Source organism: Heterodontus francisci, chromosome 43 (genome assembly GCF_036365525.1).
Source record: "Heterodontus francisci isolate sHetFra1 chromosome 43, sHetFra1.hap1, whole genome shotgun sequence".
NCBI lineage: Eukaryota > Metazoa > Chordata > Chondrichthyes > Heterodontiformes > Heterodontidae > Heterodontus > Heterodontus francisci.
In genome coordinates this window covers 6,938,615-6,959,197 of record NC_090413.1, presented here as the reverse complement: position 1 = coordinate 6,959,197, position 20,583 = coordinate 6,938,615, and the positions used below count along the sequence as shown (strand labels likewise).

Below are 20,583 nucleotides of genomic sequence, written 5' to 3'. Positions count from 1 at the left end.
CCTAGGTAGGTGAACTCTTGAACCACTTCCAGAGCGTGGTCGCCAATATTGATGGATGGAGCATTTCTGACATCCTGCCCCATGATGTTCGTTTTCTTGAGGCTGATGGTTAGGCCAAATTCATTGCAGGCAGACGCAAACCTGTCGATGAGACTCTGCAGGCATTCTTCAGTGTGAGATGTTAAAGCAGCATCGTCAGCAAAGAGGAGTTCTCTGATGAGGACTTTCCGTGCTTTGGACTTCGCTCTTAGACGGGCAAGGTTGAACAACCTGCCCCCTGATCTTGTGTGGAGGAAAATTCCTTCTTCAGAGGATTTGAACGCATGTGAAAGCAGCAGGGAGAAGAAAATCCCAAAAAGTGTGGGTGCGAGAACACAGCCCTGTTTCACACCACTCAGGATAGGAAAGGGCTCTGATGAGGAGCCACCAGGTTGAATTGTGCCTTTCATATTGTCATGGAATGAGGTGATGATACTTAGTAGCTTTGGTGGACATCCGATCTTTTCTAGTAGTCTGAAGAGACCACGTCTGCTGACGAGGTCAAAGGCTTTGGTGAGATCAATGAAAGCAATGTAGAGGGGCATCTGTTGTTCACGGCATTTCTCCTGTATCTGACGAAGGGAGAACAGCATGTCAATAGTCGATCTCTCTGCACGAAAGCCACACTGTGCCTCAGGGTAGACGCGCTCGGCCAGCTTCTGGAGCCTGTTCAGAGCGACTCGAGCAAAGACTTTCCCCACTATGCTGAGCAGGGAGATTCCACGGTAGTTGTTGCAGTCACCGCGGTCACCTTTGTTTTTATAGAGGGTGATGATGTTGGCATCGCGCATGTCCTGGGGTACTGCTCCCTCGTCCCAGCACAGGCATAGCAGTTCATGTAGTGCTGAGAGTATAGCAGGCTTGGCACTCTTGATTATTTCAGGGGTAATGCTGTCCTTCCCAGGGGCTTTTCCGCTGGCTAGGGAATCAATGGCATTGGATTATAGTCTGTTGTATTGGATTATAGTTTGTTGTATTGGATTATATTTTGTTGCATTGGATTATAGTCTGTTGTATTGGATTATAGTTTGTTGTATTGGATTATAGTCTGTTGTATTGGATTATAGTTTGTTGTATTGGATTATAGTTTGTTGTATTGGATTATAGTCTGTTGTATTGGATTATAGTTTGTTGTATTGGATTATATTTTGTTGCATTGGATTATAGTCTGTTGTATTGGATTATAGTCTGTTGTATTGGATTATAGTTTGTTGTATTAGATTATATTTTGTTGTATTGGATCATAGTCTGTTGTATTGGATTATAGTTTGTTGTATTGGATTATATTTTGTTGCATTGGATTATAGTCTGTTGTATTGGATTATAGTCTGTTGTATTGGATTATAGTTTGTTGTATTGGATTATATTTTGTTGCATTGGATTATAGTCTGTTGTATTGGATTATAGTTTGTTGTATTGGATTATAGTCTGTTGTATTGGGTTATAGTTTGTTGTATTGGATTATAGTTTGTTGTATTAGATTATATTTTGTTGCATTGGATTATAGTCTGTTGTATTGGATTATAGTCTCATGTATTGGATTATAGTTTGTTGTATTGGACTATATTTTGTTGCATTGGATTATAGTCTGTTGTATTGGATTATAGTTTGTTGTATTGGATTATAGTCTGTTGTATTGGATTATAGTTTGTTGTATTGGATTATAGTTTGTTGTATTAGATTATATTTTGTTGTATTGGATTATAGTCTGTTGTATTGGATTATAGTTCGTTGTATTGGATTATATTTTGTTGCATTGGATTATAGTCTGTTGTATTGGATTATAGTCTGTTGTATTGGATTATAGTTTGTTGTATTGGATTATAGTTTGTTGTATTGGATTATAATTTGTTGTATTGGATTATAGTTTGTTGTATAAGATTATATTTTGTTGCATTGGATTATAGTCTGTTGTATTGGATTATAGTCTGTTGTATTGGGTTATAGTTTGTTGTATTGGATTATATTTTGTTGCATTGGATTATAGTCTGTTGTATTGGATTATATTTTGTTGTATTGGATTCAACTTTGTTGTATTGGATTCTCGTCTGTTGTATTGGATTATATTTTGTCGTTTTGGATTATAATCTGTTGTATTGGATTATATTTTGTTGTATTGGATTATAGTCTGTTGTATTGGATTATATTTTGTTGTATTGGATTATAGTCTGTTGTATTGGATTATATTCTGTTGTATTGGATTATAGTCTGTTGTATTGGATTATAGTCTGTTGTATTGGATTATAGTTTGTTGTATTGGATTATAGTTTGTTGTATTGGATTATAGTCTGTTGTATTGGATTATAGTTTGTTGTATTGGATTATAGTCTGTTGTATTGGATTATAGTTTGTTGTATTGGATTATAGTCTGTTGTATTGGATTATAGTTTGTTGTATTGGATTATATTTTGTTGTATTGGATTATAGTCTGTTGTATTGGATTATAGTTTGTTGTATTGGATTATAGTTTGTTGTATTGGATCATAGTCTGTTGTATTGGATTATAGTTTGTTGTATTGGATTATAGTCTGTTGTATTGGATTATATTTTGTTGTATTGGATTATAGTCTGTTGTATTGGATTATATTCTGTTGTATTGGATTATAGTCTGTTGTATTGGATTATAGTCTGTTGTATTGGATTATAGTTTGTTGTATTGGATTATAGTCTGTTGTATTGGATTATATTTTGTTGTATTGGATTATAGTTTGTTGTATTGGATTATAGTCTGTTGTATCGGATTATAGTTTGTTGTATTGGATTATAGTTTGTTGTATTGGATTATAGTCTGTTGTATTGGATTATAGTTTGTTGTATTGGATTATATTTTGTTGTATTGGATTATAGTTTGTTGTATTGGATTATAGTTTGTTGTATTGGATTATATTTTGTCGTTTTGGATTATAATCTGTTGTATTGGATTATATTTTGTTGTATTGGATTATAGTCTGTTGTATTGAATTATATTCTGTTGTATTGGATTATCGTCTGTTGTATTGGATTATAGTCTGTTGTATTGGATTATAGTTTGTTGTATTGGATTATATTTTGTTGTATTGGATTATAGTTTGTTGTATTGGATTATAGTCTGTTGTATTGGATTATAGTTTGTTGTATTGGATTATATTTTGTTGTATTGGATTATCGTCTGTTGTATTGGATTATAGTTTGTTGTATTGGATTATAGTTTGTTGTATTGGATTATAGTCTGTTGTATTGGATTATAGTTTGTTGTATTAGATTATATTTTGTTGTATTGGATTATAGTCTGTTGTATTGGATTATAGTTTGTTGTATTGGATTATAGTCTGTTGTATTGGATTATAGTTTGTTGTATTAGATTATATTTTGTTGTATTGGATTATAGTTTGTTGTATTGGATTATATTTTGTTGTATTGGATTATATTTTGTTGTATTGGATTATAGTCTGTTGTATTGGATTATATTTTGTTGTATTGGATTATATTTTGTTGCTTTGGATTATAGTCTGTTGTATTGGATTATATTTTGTTGTATTGGATTATAGTCTGTTGTATTGGATTATATTTTGTTGTATTGGATTATATTTTGTTGCTTTGGATTATAGTCTGTTGTATTGGATTATATTTTGTTGTATTGGATTATAGTTTGTTGTATTGGATTTTAGTCTGTTGTATTGGATTATAGTTAGTTGTATTGGATTATGGTTTGTTGTATTAGATTATATTTTGTTGTATTGGATTATAGTCTGTTGTATTGGATTATAGTTTGTTGTATTGGATTTTAGTCTGTTGTATTGGATTATATTTTGTTGTATTGGATTTTAGTCTGTTGTATTGGATTATATTTTGTTGTATTGGATTATAGTCTGTTGTATTGGATTATATTTTGTTGTATTGGATTATATTTTGTTGCTTTGGATTATAGTCTGTTGTATTGGATTATATTTTGTTGTATTGGATTATAGTCTGTTGTATTGGATTATATTTTATTGTATTGGATTATATTTTGTTGCTTTGGATTATAGTCTGTTGTATTGGATTATATTTTGTTGTATTGGATTATAGTTTGTTGTATTGGATTTTAGTCTGTTGTATTGGATTATAGTTAGTTGTATTGGATTATGGTTTGTTGTATTAGATTATATTTTGTTGTATTGGATTATAGTCTGTTGTATTGGATTATAGTTTGTTGTATTGGATTTTAGTCTGTTGTATTGGATTATATTTTGTTGTATTGGATTTTAGTCTGTTGTATTGGATTATAGTTTGTTGTATTGGATTTTAGTCTGTTGTATTGGATTGTATTTTGTTGTATTGGATTTTAGTCTGTTGTATTGGATTATAGTTTGTTGTATTGGATTATAGTATGTTGTATTGGATTGTATTTTGTTGTATTGGATTTTAGTCTGTTGTATTGGATTATATTTTGTTGTATTGGATTTTAGTCTGTTGTATTGGATTATAGTTTGTTGTATTAGATTATATTTTGTTGTATTGGATTATAGTCTGTTGTATTGGATTATAGTTTGTTGTATTGGATTTTAGTCTGTTGTATTGGATTATATTTTGTTGTATTGGATTTTAGTCTGTTGTATTGGATTATAGTTTGTTGTATTGGATTATAGTATGTTGTATTGGATTGTATTTTGTTGTATTGGATTTTAGTCTGTTGTATTGGATTATATTTTGTTGTATTGGATTTTAGTCTGTTGTATTGGATTATAGTTTGTTGTATTAGATTATATTTTGTTGTATTGGATTATAGTCTGTTGTATTGGATTATAGTTTGTTGTATTGGATTTTAGTCTGTTGTATTGGATTATATTTTGTTGTATTGGATTTTAGTCTGTTGTATTGGATTATAGTTTGTTGTATTGGATTTTAGTCTGTTGTATTGGATTGTATTTTGTTGTATTGGATTTTAGTCTGTTGTATTGGATTTTAGTCTGTTGTATTGGATTATAGTTTGTTGTATTGGATTATATTTTGTTGTATTGGATTATAGTATGTTGTATTGGATTATATTTTGTCGTTTTGGATTATAATCTGTTGTATTGGATTATATTTTGTTGTATTGGATTATAGTTTGTTGTATTGGATTATAGTCTGTTGTATTGGATTATATTTTGTCGTTTTGGATTATAATCTGTTGTATTGGATTATATTTTGTTGTATTGGATTATAGTCTGTTGTATTGGATTATAGTTTGTTGTATTAGATTATATTTTGTTGTATTGGATTATAGTCTGTTGTATTGGATTATAGTTTGTTGTATTGGATTTTAGTCTGTTGTATTGGATTATAGTTTGTTGTATTGGATTATATTTTGTTGCATTGGATTATAGTCTGTTGTATTGGATTATATTTTGTTGTATTGAATTATATCTTATTATATTGGATTATGTTTGGTTATTTTATGTTAAATTTGTTGTATTGGGTTATCGTCTGTTGTATCGGATTATATTTTGTTGTATTGGATTATAGTCTTGTTTTGGATTTTAGTCTTTTGTATTGGATTAAATTCTGTTGTATTTTATTATAGTCTGTTGTATTGGATTATATTTTGTTGTATTGGATTATATTGTGTTGTATTGGATTATAGTCTTTTGTATTGGATTACAGTCTTTTGTATTGGATTACAGTTTGTTGTGTTGGATTATATTGTGCTGTATTGGATTATAGTCTGTTGTATTGGATTATATTTTGTTGTATTGTATTATAGTCTGTTGTATTGGATTATATTTTGTTGTATTGGATTATAGTCTGTTGTATTGGATTATTGTCTGTTGTATTGGATTATATTTTGTTGTATTGGATTATAGTCTGTTGTATTGGATTATCGTCTGTTGTATTGGATTATATTTTGTTGTATTTGATTATCGTCTCTTGTTTTGGTTTATATTTTGTTGTATTAGATTATATTCTGTTTTATTAGATTATAGTCTTTTGTATTGGATTAAAATTTCGTGTATTGGATTATATTTTGTTGTATTTGATTATAGTCTGTTGTATTGGATTATATTTTCTTGTATTAGATTATAGTCTTTTGTATTGGATTAAAATTTCGTGTATTGGAATATATTTTGTTGTATTTGATTCAACTTTGTTCTGTTGTATTCTCGTCTTTTCTATTGGATTATAGTCTGCTGTATTGGATTATAATTTGTTGCATTGGATTATAGTTTCTTGTATTGGATTATATTTTGTTGTATTGGATTATAGTCTGTTGTATTGGATTATAATTTGTTGCATTGGATTATAGTCTGTTGTATTGGATTATATTTTGTTGTATTGGATTATATTTTGTTGCATTGGATTATAGTCTGTTGTGTCGGATTATATTTTGTTGTATTGAATTATATTTTATTATATTGGATTATGTTTGGTTAGGTTTTGTTAGATTTGTTGTATTGGATTATAGAGTGTTGTATTGGATTATATTTTGTTGTATTGGATTATAGTCTGTTGTATTGGATTATATTTTGTCGTTTTGGATTATAGTCTGTTGTATTGGGTTATCGTCTGTTGTATTGGATTATATTTTGTTGCATTGGATTATAGTCTGTTGTGTCGGATTATATTTTGTTGTATTGAATTATATTTTATTATATTGGATTATGTCTGGTTAGGTTCTGTTAGATTTGTTGTATTGGATTATAGACTGTTGTATTGGGTTATCGTCTGGTGTATTGGATTATATTTTGTTGTATTCGATTATATTTCGTTGTATTGCATTATTGCACGGGCGGCACAGTGGTTAGCACCGCAGCCTCACAGCTCCAGGGACCCGGATTTCATTCTGGGTACTGCCTGTGCGGAGTTTGCAAGTTCTCCCTGTGTCTGCGTGGGTTTCCTCCGGGTGCTCCGGTTTCCTCCCACAGCCAGAGACTTGCAGGTTGATAGGTAAATTGGCCATTGTAAATTGCCCCTAGTGTAGGTAGGTGATAGGGAATATGGGATTACTGTAGGGTTAGTATAAATGGGTGGTTGTTGGTCGGCACAGACTCGGTGGGCCGAAGGGCCTGTTTCAGTGCTGTCTCTCTAAATAAAAAGAAATAAAAATTATATTTTGTTGTATTGGATTATAGTCTTGTGTTGGATTATATTTTGTTGTGTTGAATTTTCGACTTGTGTTGGATTATAGTCTGTTGTATTGGATTATATTTTGTTGTGTTGGATTATAGTCTGCAGCCCTGTGCTGCCCGGAGGTGGGGCGGACGGAATGACGGCGCCTGCGCACCGTCAGCTCCCTCGATCGCGTTAAAATGGCGGCGTCCTCCCTGGAGCAGAAGCTGTCGCGCCTGGAAGCCAAGCTGAAACAGGAGAACCGGGAGGCGCGGCGTCGGATCGACCTCTCGCTCGACATGAGCTCGCCTTCCAGCCCGAGGAGACCCCGACCAAGTAAGCGAGTGGCTCCGTGCTCCGGAGGTGGGTTTGTGTCGATAGGGGCCCGCGGCCCAGGCTCCGGATCCGGCCCCTCACTGCCTGACAACGGAAACAAGGTCGCGTCACCAGAAAGGGCGGGGCTGGTGCTGACTGACAGCGGGCCCGGCCAACCAGAATGGGGAACCTGCCCTTGGGCAAGTGTCAATCACCGGCTCTGCCCTTTCACAGCGAGGCAGAGGCGGATCTTTGTTCCGAGCGAGCCCGGCCGTTAGATTGGAATGTCGCCGCGCGGATTCTTTTGGCAGCCGCCTTCCCCCGAGCCAGAGGCTGCTGACAGCCCGAGCGGGGCCGCACTCCCAGTTCCCTGGGGAGGCTTTTGCCTCTGACTCGCGGCCGTTGCGGCCTCTTGATTTGCAGAACCACCCTTCAATTAAAGTGCTCGGCCAATCGAGTCGGGGCGGGGGCGGGCGCTATCGGGCAGTTCGGGTGAGCGGAAGTTACGTTCGGGCTGTGGTCTGTTTATTTATAAACAGTTGCTGCAGAATGTGGAACAGCCCGTGTCAGTGAGGGCTCAGCCGGACTTGCTTAGTAACTGGGCCTGTGGGGAGAATGGCATCTTTCAACCTCAGTGCCACCTGGCCCCTGCCAGCCATTAATAATTAAATTTCACTTGTTCATTCTCTGCAAGTAAGATTAAAATAAACAGGAGTCGGCCTTTCAAGCCAGATCTGCCATTCACTAAGATATGATTTTGTGACTCCCTTGTAGATCAAAAATCTGTCTAACTCATCCTTGAATGTATTTAATGACCCAGCTTTCACTGCTCTCTGGGGAAGAGAATTCCCAAGAATAACGACCCTCTGAGAGAAGAAATTCCTCCTTGGTCTTAATTTGTTGTCCCCTTGTTCTGAAACTGTGCCCCCTAATTCTAGATTTCTCTAAGATGGGAAACTTCAGCATCTACCTTTATCAAGCCCCCTGAAAATCCTACATATCTCAATAAGATCACCTCTCATTTTTCTAAACTCCAATGAGTATGGGCTCAGCCTTTCTTCATGAGGCAAACCCATCATCCTAGAAATGAGCCTAGTGAACCTTTTCTGAACTGCTTCCAATGCAACTATATCCCTCCTCATGGAAAGAGACCAATACTGTATGCACACTTCAAGGGGTGATCATTTTTCATTACTGTGCCCACCAGGAGCAACAAATATCCCAAGGCACTTCCAACAGAAAACTGGAAACTCCAGCTGCAGAAAATAGTTGGGGTTTGTGGGGTGGGGGTGGGGTGTGGTGGTGGTGTGGGAGGTGGCCACAGTATTGAAGATGTTGATTAAGGTGTGTCTTAAAGGAAGAAAGGCACAGGGGTTGAGCTGGGAACATAAGTCAAATCCTGGGGTCCACCTCTGTTTCTGGGTTTGCAAATAGTTGTGACCTAACTCTTAACATTGTGGTAAAATTATCTGTAAGTGTCCATTACTTGCAGAGGGAAGATGCGCAGGTGATTGCTGAATCAGATATCCCCCAACAAATGTAAAATGTGGATTCTCTCAGGTAGATTCCTTGTTCATTGATGTAAGGTGATACCTGAGTACTAATGCATTGTCTAACCTAGATAAATGCATTACTGTGTAGTAACTTGTATTAAAAGTGCCTCCAGTTGGCATTGCTGCTTGATAATGCCAGTGCTGTAGTAGTTCATCTAGTATGTTTCTGCCTTGTGGTGGAATAAATGCTTTTGATTATTGACGACCTGTGGTCAACTCCAACAATAACTGACCAATTTACGTTTGAACCTGCAACAGGTCGGTCCCTTCAGTCAGCTTTCAGACACCATGTTCCTACAGTACTATACCACGTTTTACTGAAACAGTAATAATCTAGGGATGGAGGGAAGCTGGGTAATGCCTTTTTTTCAGTGTATCTATTTAACAAAGTTAATAATTAAATGCTCTAACCAAGTCTCTTTACAAGTGTCTTGGAAAATAGCAATTAACTCCACAGTGCTAATAGTTGGGATTCTTCTAGCATCAGAACAATACTGTGATCCCCCCCTTGCAGACTTTGTTTGCAAATCCACTCGTTATATTGTGTTGGTTGTCAATTTGGTTTAAGTTTAACGTACTGAAGTACGTTATAGGCGTTCTGGTACTTACAGGTTCAGCAGGGAGAGCCAGTCTATTCCCTTTGCTTGCAATGTGTGATAATTCAGCAATGTCATTGGTTAAGAAGAGTAGTAAAACACAGTTTCTTCGCATAGAAAGTTGGATTAACAGTTTGTGAATGCTGTTAGATGGGGCTGACTTTAGGAGGTCTTCTGACATAGGGTCAGATTTTTGGGGATGACTGTAGGTGTTAATGTGTGTAATGGTTTATGAAACAGTGTCTTTAATGTAGTTCAAAAATTTTAATATTTAAATTGTTTACCAAAACAAATTGTCCAAATTTCAGTGAATATGCTATAATGTTGCTGTTTGGAGTCTGGATTCTGTGAGTCTGTCAGCTAGCTCCAGTGTCCACACTAGGTCTGGCTCTTGTTTCAGGGACAGAATTGGAGACGTAGGTTTTTGGGCTCTGTGGTTCTTTGTTGTTGAGATGGCATGAGGTCTGTCATATGTTTAAGTCAGACTTGTATTTATGTACATTTTATCTCTCAGAAATGCTTCATAGTGCTTTGCAATGAATTTATATGCACGCAAGTGCTTGTAATGTATTTGAAGCACATTGCTGCCTGAATGAACATAGCTGGGCAAGAAAAAACCTTGCCTCAGGCAAAATAACTTTCACGTGTGCACTCCTATCATAAGAGCATCTACACCCGCTGTCAGCCAGCAGACTCAATCTGGTTACTTACATGGAGCCCTAGTTTTAGGAAAAAATTGTCTTCTAAAAATGGTGCATGTTGGAATGGAAAAGGTAAGTGTTGGAGTCGAACAAGGGGACACAGGTTCAAACCAGTAAAAGGGAAGTTTCGGACGAGTAACAGGAGACTCTTCACAGAGTGATTAACAGAGGAATAGACTTTCAGATAGAGCAGCAATGGGGGCAACTGGGGTCTTTCTAGATGGATGAATTAAAATAGGCTGATGATTTTCCTTGTGAATTATGGGCCTTGACATGTTTATATAGTGATCAGACCTTATGGAAAAGACAGATAGTTGGGAGGGATGTGTGGAATGGTTATCGTTATCATAGATCATAACCCTGAAACACTAATGTTCTGCTTGACAACAGATTTAAGTCATTTTTCTTCTAAAGGCATATGTATGAGTATTGCTTTTGGCATCTGTCGTAGTCCTGCTAATTGTAATAGTTGTATATGAAGCCGGTGATGGTGATACATGGCAGTAAACTACTTTTGTCTTTTTTGGTAACATACATAGTCCAAAAAGCTCAGCATGATGCTGCAGTCTGCTTTGGGGTCTTGGGCAGATGGTCAAAGGTCTGAACTAGTCTCAGTTCTAAGCCTATTACCTTTCCATCCCGAAACAACATACAGTATAGCAACCTGCTGTCTGAGTACTGGGAGCTCATGCCATTCAGATTGCATTTTAGGAGTTAATGTCTAACTGTTCAATGGAAGTAAATTTTTGCTTCGCTATTCGTTGTGCCATGTTCTTTAGAAATGCATTTTAAAATTCATTCTCACGATGTGGGCGTTGCTGGCAAGGCCACATTTATTACCCATGCCTACTTGCTCTGAGAAGGTGTTGGTGGAACTTTGAGTTGTAGTGGCTTGCTCGGCCACTTCAGAGACAGTTAAGAATCAACCACGTTGGTGTGGGGCAAGAGTGACGTGCAAGCCAGACTGTGTAAGGATGGCCTGTGCTTTCTCCTGAAGGACATTAGTGAACAAGGTGGGTTTTTAATGCAATCTGACCTCCTTGGTGACTTCTGCTGACACCAGCTGTTTAATTTCAGATTTTCAAAAAACCTGAATTCAAATTCTCGAACTGCCATGGTGGGATTTGAACTTGTTTTCTTGGGATTATTATTAAGTAACATCATGACGACATTAATGTGGCAAAAAAGCTCTTATAATTTTAACCACAAGTAGTGATCAAAAGGAATCTTTCCCCACTCCAATTTAACACTCTGCACTTCTGTATTCTGTTGAAACCTGGCCATGTTTTATTCAAGTCAAACTGTTCGAGTTTTCTACATTAATTACAACCTTTTTGTATTAATTACAATCAAGCAATCTGCTTTGAAGAGCAAAAAGTGCTTTCAGAAAACAAGGAAATTGTAGTATCATTTAAAAAAAACCCTTAAAATCCACTTCTTGTCTCGTATACTAATTCCCTCCTCCCCAGCTACTTTTGTGTAGTTTTGCGCTGGTCACGGTGTTGATAGTGGGACTGGAACACTCCCATTGCAGTCATCCAGTGTCAGGATCAAGCACTCCTGGGTTGGGTACAGAATGGATTAGATGTTCAGCGAAACTGATCTGTACCACAACTCCATTTAGCTGCCTTTGTTCCATGTTCCTTGATGCTCTTACCCCTGCCCCTCCCCCCCCCCCCAAATCTATCCATCTCGGTCTTAAAGTTAAATTGACCCCAGCATTGACAGCGGCGTGGTGGTGGAGGGTTCCAGATTTCCACTACATTTTGTGTCTTAAAAAAAAGCTTCCTGACTTCACTTCTGAATGGCCTGTCCTAATTTAAAGATTGTGCCTCCTTGTTCCAGATTCCTCCACCAGAGGAAATAATTCTCTCTATCTAAACATATAGAAACATAGAAAGTAGGAGCAGGAGTAGGCCCTTCGAGCCTGCTCTGCCATTCATAATGATCATGGCTGATCATCCAACTCAGTAACCTGTTCCCGCTTTCTCCCCATACGCTTTGATCCCTTTAGACCCAAGGGCTATATCTAACTCCTTCTTGCAAACATACAATGTTTTGGCCTCAACTGCTTTCTGTGGTAGCGAATTCCACAGGCTCACAACTCTCTGGGTGAAGAAATTTCTCCTCATCTCAGTCCTGAAAGGTTTACCCCGTATCCTTAGACTATGACCCCTGGTTCTGGACTCCCCCACCATCGGGAACATCCTTCCTGCATCTACCCTGTCGAGTCCTGTTAGAAATTTATAGGTTTTTGAGATCCCCCTCACTCTTCTGAACTCCAGCAAATATAATCCTAACGTCAGTCCCGCCATCTCAGGAATCAGTCTGGTAAACCTTTGCTGCACTCCCTCTATAGCAAGAACATCCTTCCTCAGGTAAGGAGACCAAAACTGCACACAATATTCCAGGTGTGGCCTCACCAAGGCCCTGTATAACTGCAGCAAGACATCCCTGCTTCTGTACTCGAATCCTCTCGCTATGAAGGCCAACATACCATTTGTCTTTTTTACTACCTGTTTGACCTGCATGCTTATCTTCAGCGACCAGTGCATGAGAACACCCAGGTCTCGCTGCATATTCCCCTCTCTCAGTTTATAGCCGTTCAGATAATCTGCCTTCCTGTTTTTGCTACCAAAGTGGATAACCTCACATTTATCCACATTATACTGCATCTGCCATGAATTAGCCCACTCACTCAACTTGTCCAAACCGTCCTGAAGCCTCTCTGCATCCTCCTCACAACTCACCCTCCCACCCATAGAGAGATACAGCTCTGAAACAGCTCCTTCGACCAACCGAGTCTGTGCCGACCATCAACCACCCATTTATACTAATCCTACATTAATCCCATATTCCCTACCACATCCCCACCTTCCCTCAATTCCCCTACCTACACGAGTGGCAATTTACAAAGGCCAATTTACCTATCAACCTGAAAGTCTTTGGCTGTGGGAGGAAACCGGAGCACCCGGCGGAAACCCACACAGTCACAGGGAGAACTTGCAAACTCTGCACAGGCAGGACCCAGAATTGAACCCGGGTCGCTGGAGCAGTGAGGCTGCGGTGCTAGCCACTGTGCCGCCCAGTTTTGCGTCATCTGCAAATTTGGATATATTGCATTTAGTTCCCTCATCTAAATCATTAACATATATTGTGAATAGCGGGGGTCCGAGCACCGATCCCTCCAGTACCCCACTAGTCACTGCCTGCCATTCGGAAAAAGACCCATTTATCTCTACTCTTTGTTTCTTGTCTGCCAACCAATTTTTTGTCCATCGCAATACACTACCCCTAATCCCATGCGCTTTTATTTTACATGCTAATCTCTTATGTGGGACTTTGTCGAAAGCCTTCTGAAAGTCCAAATAAACCACATCCACTGGCTCCCCCTCATCAACTCTAATAGTTACATCCTCAAAGAATTCTAGTAGATTTGTCAAGCATGATTTCCCTTTTGTAAATCCATGTTGACTCTGTCCGATTCTACCACTGTTCTCCAAGTGCTTTGCTATAAAATGTTTGACAATGGATTCTAGAATTTTCCCCACTACCGACGTCAGGCTGACTGGTCTATAATTTTCTGCTTTTTCTCTACCTCCCTTTTTAAATAGTGGGGTTACATTAGCTGACCTCCAATCTGTAGGAACTGTGCCAGAGTCTGCAGAATCTTGGAAGATGACCACCAATGCATCCACTATTTCTAGGGCCACTTCCTTAAGTACTCTGGGATGCATACCATCAGGCCCTGGGGATTTATCGGCCTTCAATCCCATCAATTTCCCCAACACCATTTGTCTACTAATACTGATTTCCTTCAGTTCCTCTCTCTCACTAAGCCCTGTGTTCCCCAACATTTCTGGTGTGATATTTGTGTCCTCCTTTGTGAAGACAGAACCAAAGTATGCATTTAGTTGGTCAGCCATTTGTTTGTTCTCCATAATAAATTCCCCTGTTTCTGACTGTAAGGGACATATATTTGCCTTCGCCAATCTTTTTCTCCTCACATACCTATATTTCTATAGGTTTACAGTCAGTTTTTATGTTCCCTGCAAGCTTGCTCTTGTACTCTATTTTCCCTTCTTAATCAATCCCTTGGCCCTCCTTTGCTGAATTCTAAACTCCCATTCCTCAGGTAGTTTTTTTTCTGGCAGGTTTATATGCCTCTTCCTTGGATCTAATGCTATCTGTAATTTCCCTTGTAAGCTATGGTTTGGCTACCTTCCCCGTTTTACTTTTGCGCCAGACAGGAATAAACAATTGTTGCAGTTCATCCATGCGCTCTCTAAATGTTTGCCATTTCCTGTCCGCCATCATCTTTTAAACGTTTCCTAATCCATCATAGCCAACTTGCGCCTCGAACCTTTGTAGTTTCCTTTACTAAGATTCAAAGAACAAAGAACAGTAGAGCACAGGAACAGGCCATTTGGCCCTTCAAGCCTGTGCCAATCATGACGCCTGTCTAAACTAAAACCTTCTCCACTTCCGGGGTCCGTATCCCTCTATTCCCATCCTATTCATGTATTTGTCAAGATGCTTCTTTAACGTCGCTATCGTACCTGCTTCCACCACCTCCCCCGGCAGCAAGTTCCAGTCACTCACCACCCTCTGTGTAAAAAAAAAAAAACTTGCCCCGCACATCCCCTCTAAACTTTGCCCCTTGTACCTTACAACTATGTCCCCTAGTAACTGACTCTTTCCCCCGGGAAAAAGCTTCTGACTATCCACTCTGTCCATGCCACTCATAACTTTGTAAACCTCTATCAGGTCGCCCCTCCACCTCCGTCGTTCCAGTGAAAACAATCCGAGTTTATCCAACCTCTCCTCACAGCTAATACCCTCCAGACCAGGCAACATCCTGTTAAACCTCCTCTGTACCCTCTCCAAAGCCTCCACATCCTTCTGGTAGTGTGGCGACCAGAATTGTACGCAATATTCCAAGTTTGGCCTAACTAAGGTTCTGTACAGCTGCAGCATGACTTGCCAATTTTTATACTCTATGCCCCGACCGATGAAGGCAAGCATGCCATATGCCTTCTTGACTACCTTATCCACCTGCGTTGCCACTTTCAGTGACCTGTGGACCTGCACGCCCAGATCTCTCTGCCTGTCAATACTCCTAAGGGTTCTGCCATTTACTGTATACTTCCCACCTGTATTAGACCTTCCAAAATGCATTACCTCACATTTGTCCGGATTAAACCCCATCTGCCATTTCTCCGCCCAAGTCTCCAGCCGATCTACATCCTGCTGTATCCTCTGGCAATCCTCGTCACTATCCGCAACTCCACCAACCTTTGTGTCATCCGCAAACTTACTAATCAGACCAGCTACGTTTTCCTCCAAACCCTTTCTATATACTACAAACAGCAAAGGTCCCAGCACTAATCCCTGCGGAACACCACTAGTCACAGCCCTCCATTCAGAAAAGCACCCTTCCACTGCTACCCTCTGTCTTCTATGACCGAGCCAGTTCTGTATCCATCTTATATAATAAAAGCAAAATACTGCGGATTCTGGAAATCTGAAATAAAAGCAAGAAATGCTGGAACCACTCAGCAGGTCTGGCAGCATCTGTGGAAAGAGAAGCAAAGTTAACATTTCGGGTCAGTGACCCTTCTTCGGAACTAGTATCCATCTTGCCAGCTCACTTCTGATCCCGTGTGACTTCAACTTTAGTACCAGTCTGCCATGAGGGACCTTGTCAAAGGCTTTACTGAAGTCCATGTAGACAACATCCATTGCCCTTCCTTCATCAATCATCTTCGTCACTTCCTCAAAAAACTCGATCAAGTTAGTGAGACACGACTTCCCCTTCACAAAACAATGCTGCCTGTCGCTAATAAGTCAGTTTGTTTCCAAATGGGAGTAAATCCTGTCTCGAAGAATCCTCACCAATAATTACCCTACCACTGACGTAATGCCTGTAATTTTCTGGATTATCCTTGCTACCCTTCTTAAACAAAGGAACAACATTGGCTATTCTCCAGTCCTCTGGGACCTCACCTGTCGCCAATGAGGATACAAAGATTTCTGTCAAGGCCCCAGCAATTTCCTCCCTTGCCTCCCTCAGTATTCTGGGGTAGATCCCAACAGGCCCTAATGTTTCTACCTTAATGTTTTTCAAGACGCCCAACACCACCTCTTTTTTGATATCGACATGACCCAGACTATCTACACTCCCTTCCCTAGACTCATCATCCACCAAGTCCTTCTCTTTGGTGAATATTGATGCAAAGTACTCATTTAGTTCCTTACCCATTTCCTCTGACTCCATGCACAGATTCCCTCCTCTGTCCTTGAGTTGGCCAACCCTTTGCCTGGCTACCTTTTTGCTCTTTATAAAAGCCTTGGGATTCTCCTTAATCCTGTTTGCCAATGACTTTAGCACCCTAGTCTCAGAATCAACTACGTCACTCTCTACCTTGATGAAGAATTCTATCGTATTATGGTCGATGATCCCCAAGGGGTCTCGCACGACTAGATTGTCGATTATTCTTCTCTCATTACACAGTACCCAGTCTAGGATGGCCTGTTCTCTAGTTGGTTCCTCGACGTATTGGTCCAGAAAACCATCCCATATTCACTCCAAGAATTCCTCCACTACGGTATTGTGACTAATTTGATTTGTCCAATCTATATGCAGATTAAATTCACCCATAATTACAGATGTTCCTTTATCGCATGCGTCTCTAATTTCCTGTTTAATGCCATTCCAACATCACCACTACAGTTTGGGGATCTATATACGACCCTCACTAATGTTTTTTGCCCTTTTTGAATCTATTTATCACGTTAAATGTAGTTGTCGGTGAGACAATAATAGATATAAGGAAATTACACATTTGTTACATGAATACTTTTACCCATTTTCTCAGTGGAGGAAGATGACCAAACACCAGAAGGTAATACAAAACATTAGAAGGGCATTTAAAAATAAATCAAGGAGAGGAACTGGATTTATTGCATTTAAAACAAATGGTTATACAGAATCAATTAACCCGTTCAGCCAAGCCTACCTAGTGCAATTTATTTTTCATCCTTTCCAAGCTTGCTTCACTTAAATTTCAAATCTTGGTTTGTGATTTATTTCTTCCTCACAAGATTTAAGGTGAGAGGGAGGAGGTTTAAAGGGGATCAAAGGGGTAAATTTTTCACACAAAGAATAGTGGGTATCTGGAATGAGCTGCCTGAGGAGGTGGTGGAGGCAGGAACAGCAGCGACATTTAAGAGGCATCTGGACAGGTACTTGAATGAGCAAGGCATAGAGGGATATGGAATTAATGCAGGCAGGTGGGATTAGTATAGATAGGCATTATGGTCGGTATGGACCCGTGGGCTGAAGGGCCTGTTTCTATACTGTACGACTCTATGACAAGCCTGGTGTCAGATTTGTTTATGTGGTCAATATTTACAAGATGGGCCGTACAGTCAGATTGTTAACTAATCCTGGTTCATTACATATTGCTAAATCTAGTATGGCCTTATGGTTGATTCTAAAACATATTGATCCAGAAAACGGTGCCAAATACATTCTAAAAATGTATTCCCTTTACTGCTTAAGCTCCCAACCTGTGTGAAAATTAAAACCTTTTGTAATAAGCACATTTTTTTTCTGTTACATGCTTCCCTGATTTCCTTATTTATACATCTCCACCAGTATATCACTGCTGTCAGGAAGTCTGTCGACATTTCCCACCAGCTTTGAATCCTTTGCTGTTCCTTAGTTCTTAGTGTTTCCACTGCCTGCTCACCCTCACTGAAATCCTTCTTTTCCATTTCTGGAATAATATCTTTTATCAATATTGCCCCTCCCCCTCATTTCCCAATTTCCCTATCCTTTCTGAAGATTGTATAACCTGGAATATTTAGCTTCCAGTCATGACCAGTTCATAGCGAGGTTTCTGTAATGGCTATCACATCATATCCTTTAATTGGCTAAAGACTTGAACGAGGAAAAATTGCAGGTATTTGGAGATAGAATGGAGCGAGTGAGACTAACTGGATTGCTCATCAAAAGAGCTGGTGCAGACTTGATGGGCCGAATGGCTGCCTCCTGTGCTGCACTATTCCATGATGAGCTGAAATTGTGCCTCTAACTCATTTGTTTTATTCCTTATCCATTAATGGGTATAGAACATTTATTTGGGTAACTGTCACCACCCATCTACCCTGTTTATCTGTTTCTCACACTTTGTTGCTCTTCACATTGCTTCACAATCAATTTGATACCTTATTTTTCATTATTTCTGCTTTATTTTTGCTAGGATTTTTATTATGACTTCCTAAAACCTTTTCTTTTCCTTTTATCTTTGCCTGTATCTTATTTTGTACTCTGACCTTTGCTGTTATTGACTCTTGATTTTATTTTATTTTTCTACCCGATGGCAGGGATCGGCACCCTTTTTTACCTGAAGAGCCTTTTAAAAAATATTTGCCCAAAATAAAATCTATTGGGAGCTGCAAGATGAAAATTCAACATTTCTAAACGAAATACTTGGCAAATTATCGAGTGTTTCTGCTAGAATGCATAATTTGCAAATATGATAAGTAAAATACACATTTTATTATATCAATGGGGGGAAAAATAGACCTAACTCTGAATTATTGCGTTTTGTTGACTTTTTTGCAATAATTTTGTCAGTAAAGTCATCTTTAATACAAACCTTAACTTAAGATGTGTGGAATGAAGACAATTTTTTGGCTACTGATTCTTGTGATAAAAACCTTCTAATAGCATATTCAGAATAATCTATTGTCTCAGCTATATTAGAAACCTTAATAGTCAGAACTATTAAACCTGTTCCTTGAACCAAAGGCATTATCTATAACCATGATGTGTAGCTATACCACTCGAACAGATTTATTTAGAGCACAATAATGTCTTTAATTAAAATAATCATTTGAAACCATAAAGTGCAGCAGCATAATTAGCTATTTATCCCCACAATAAAAACAAGGCTTACTTTTTTTGACAAAATTATTTTTAGGCTATTTTCATATTCATGTGATCCAACTGGAAAAGCCACAAATGAGATGTTAAAGAGCCGCAGGTTGTAGATGGAGTGGAGTTCTTAAAATGTATACAGGAGAACTTTTTAGCTCAATATGTAGAGGATCCAACAAGGGAGGGTGCAGTGCTGGACCTAATTCTGGGGAATGAAGCTGGACAGGTGGTTGATGTGTTGGTGGGGGAGCATTTTGGTGATAGCGATCATAAAATGCTACAATTTAAGCTTGTTATGGAGAAAGAAAAAGACAAGTTGCAAAAAAAGGTTTTGGATTGGGGGAGAGCGAATTTTAGTAAAATAAGGCAGGATCAGGCCAAGGTAGACTGGAAAGAGTTCCTTGTTGGGAAATCTACAGAAGAGAAGTGGGGGGCATTCAAAAAAGAAATGAGGAGGGTACAGGCCCAACATGTTCCCTCAAGGGTAATAGGAAGGAGCAACAAGCCCAGAGAACCATGGATGACCAGAAACATTCAGGGTATGATGAGAAGGAAAAGAGAGGCTTTTAGCAAATACAAGGAGAGCAAAACAATGGAAGCATTAGTGGAATACAGAAAGTTTTTTATTTTTTTATTCATTCATGGGATGTGGCGACGCTGGCCAGGCCAGCATTTATTGCCCATCCCTAATTGCTCTTGAGAAGGTGCTGGTGAGCTGCCTTCTTGAACCGCTGCAGTCCATTTGGGGTAGGTATACCCACAGTGCTGTTAGGAAGGGAGTTCCAGGATTTTGACCCAGCGACAGTGAAGGAACGGCGATTATAGCTCCAAGTCAGGATGGTGTGTGACTTGGATGGGAACATGCAGGTGGTGGTGTTCGCATGTATTTGCTGCCCTTGTCCTTCTAGTTGGTAGAGGTCGCGGGTTTGGAAGGTGCTGTCGAAGGAGCCTTGGTGCATTGCTGCAGTGCATCTTGTAGATGGTACACACTGCTGCCACTGTGCGTCAGTGGTGGAGGGAGTGAATGTTTCTGGATGGGGTGCCAATCAAGCAGGCTGCTTTGTCCTGGATGGTGTCGAGCTTCTTGAATGTTGTTGGAGCTGCACCCATCAGGCAAGTGGAGAGTATTCCATCACACTCCTGACTTGTGCCTTGTAGATGGTGGACAGGCTTTGGGGAGTCAGGAGGTGAGTTACTCGCCTAAGGATTCCTAGCCTCTGTCCTGCTCTTGTAGCCACGGTATTTATATGGCTACTCCAGTTCAGTTTCTGGTCAATGGTAGCCCCTAGGCTGTTGATAGTGGGGGATTCAGCGATGGTAATGCCATTGAATGTCAAGGGGAGATGGTTAGATTCTCTCTTGTTGGAGATGGTCATTGCCTGGCA

The 20,583-nt window shown here is 39.0% G+C and overlaps 1 protein-coding gene across 4 annotated transcripts in view; it reads left to right on the top strand.

The window, feature by feature from the left end:
* The first annotated feature begins 7,271 nt into the window (after positions 1 to 7,271).
* Positions 7,272 to 20,583, top strand: part of map2k7 (mitogen-activated protein kinase kinase 7) — a 115,388-nt gene continuing 102,076 nt past the window's right edge. For 3 of the 4 annotated variants that reach the window (XM_068020842.1, XM_068020841.1, XM_068020845.1), the window contains exon 1: positions 7,272 to 7,422. In XM_068020842.1, the coding sequence (XP_067876943.1) occupies positions 7,287 to 7,422 (136 nt within the window). In that variant the 5' untranslated portion in view covers positions 7,272 to 7,286. Of the gene's footprint in view, positions 7,450 to 20,583 lie in introns of all 4 variants that reach the window. The other variant, XM_068020843.1, reaches the window with a different exon arrangement.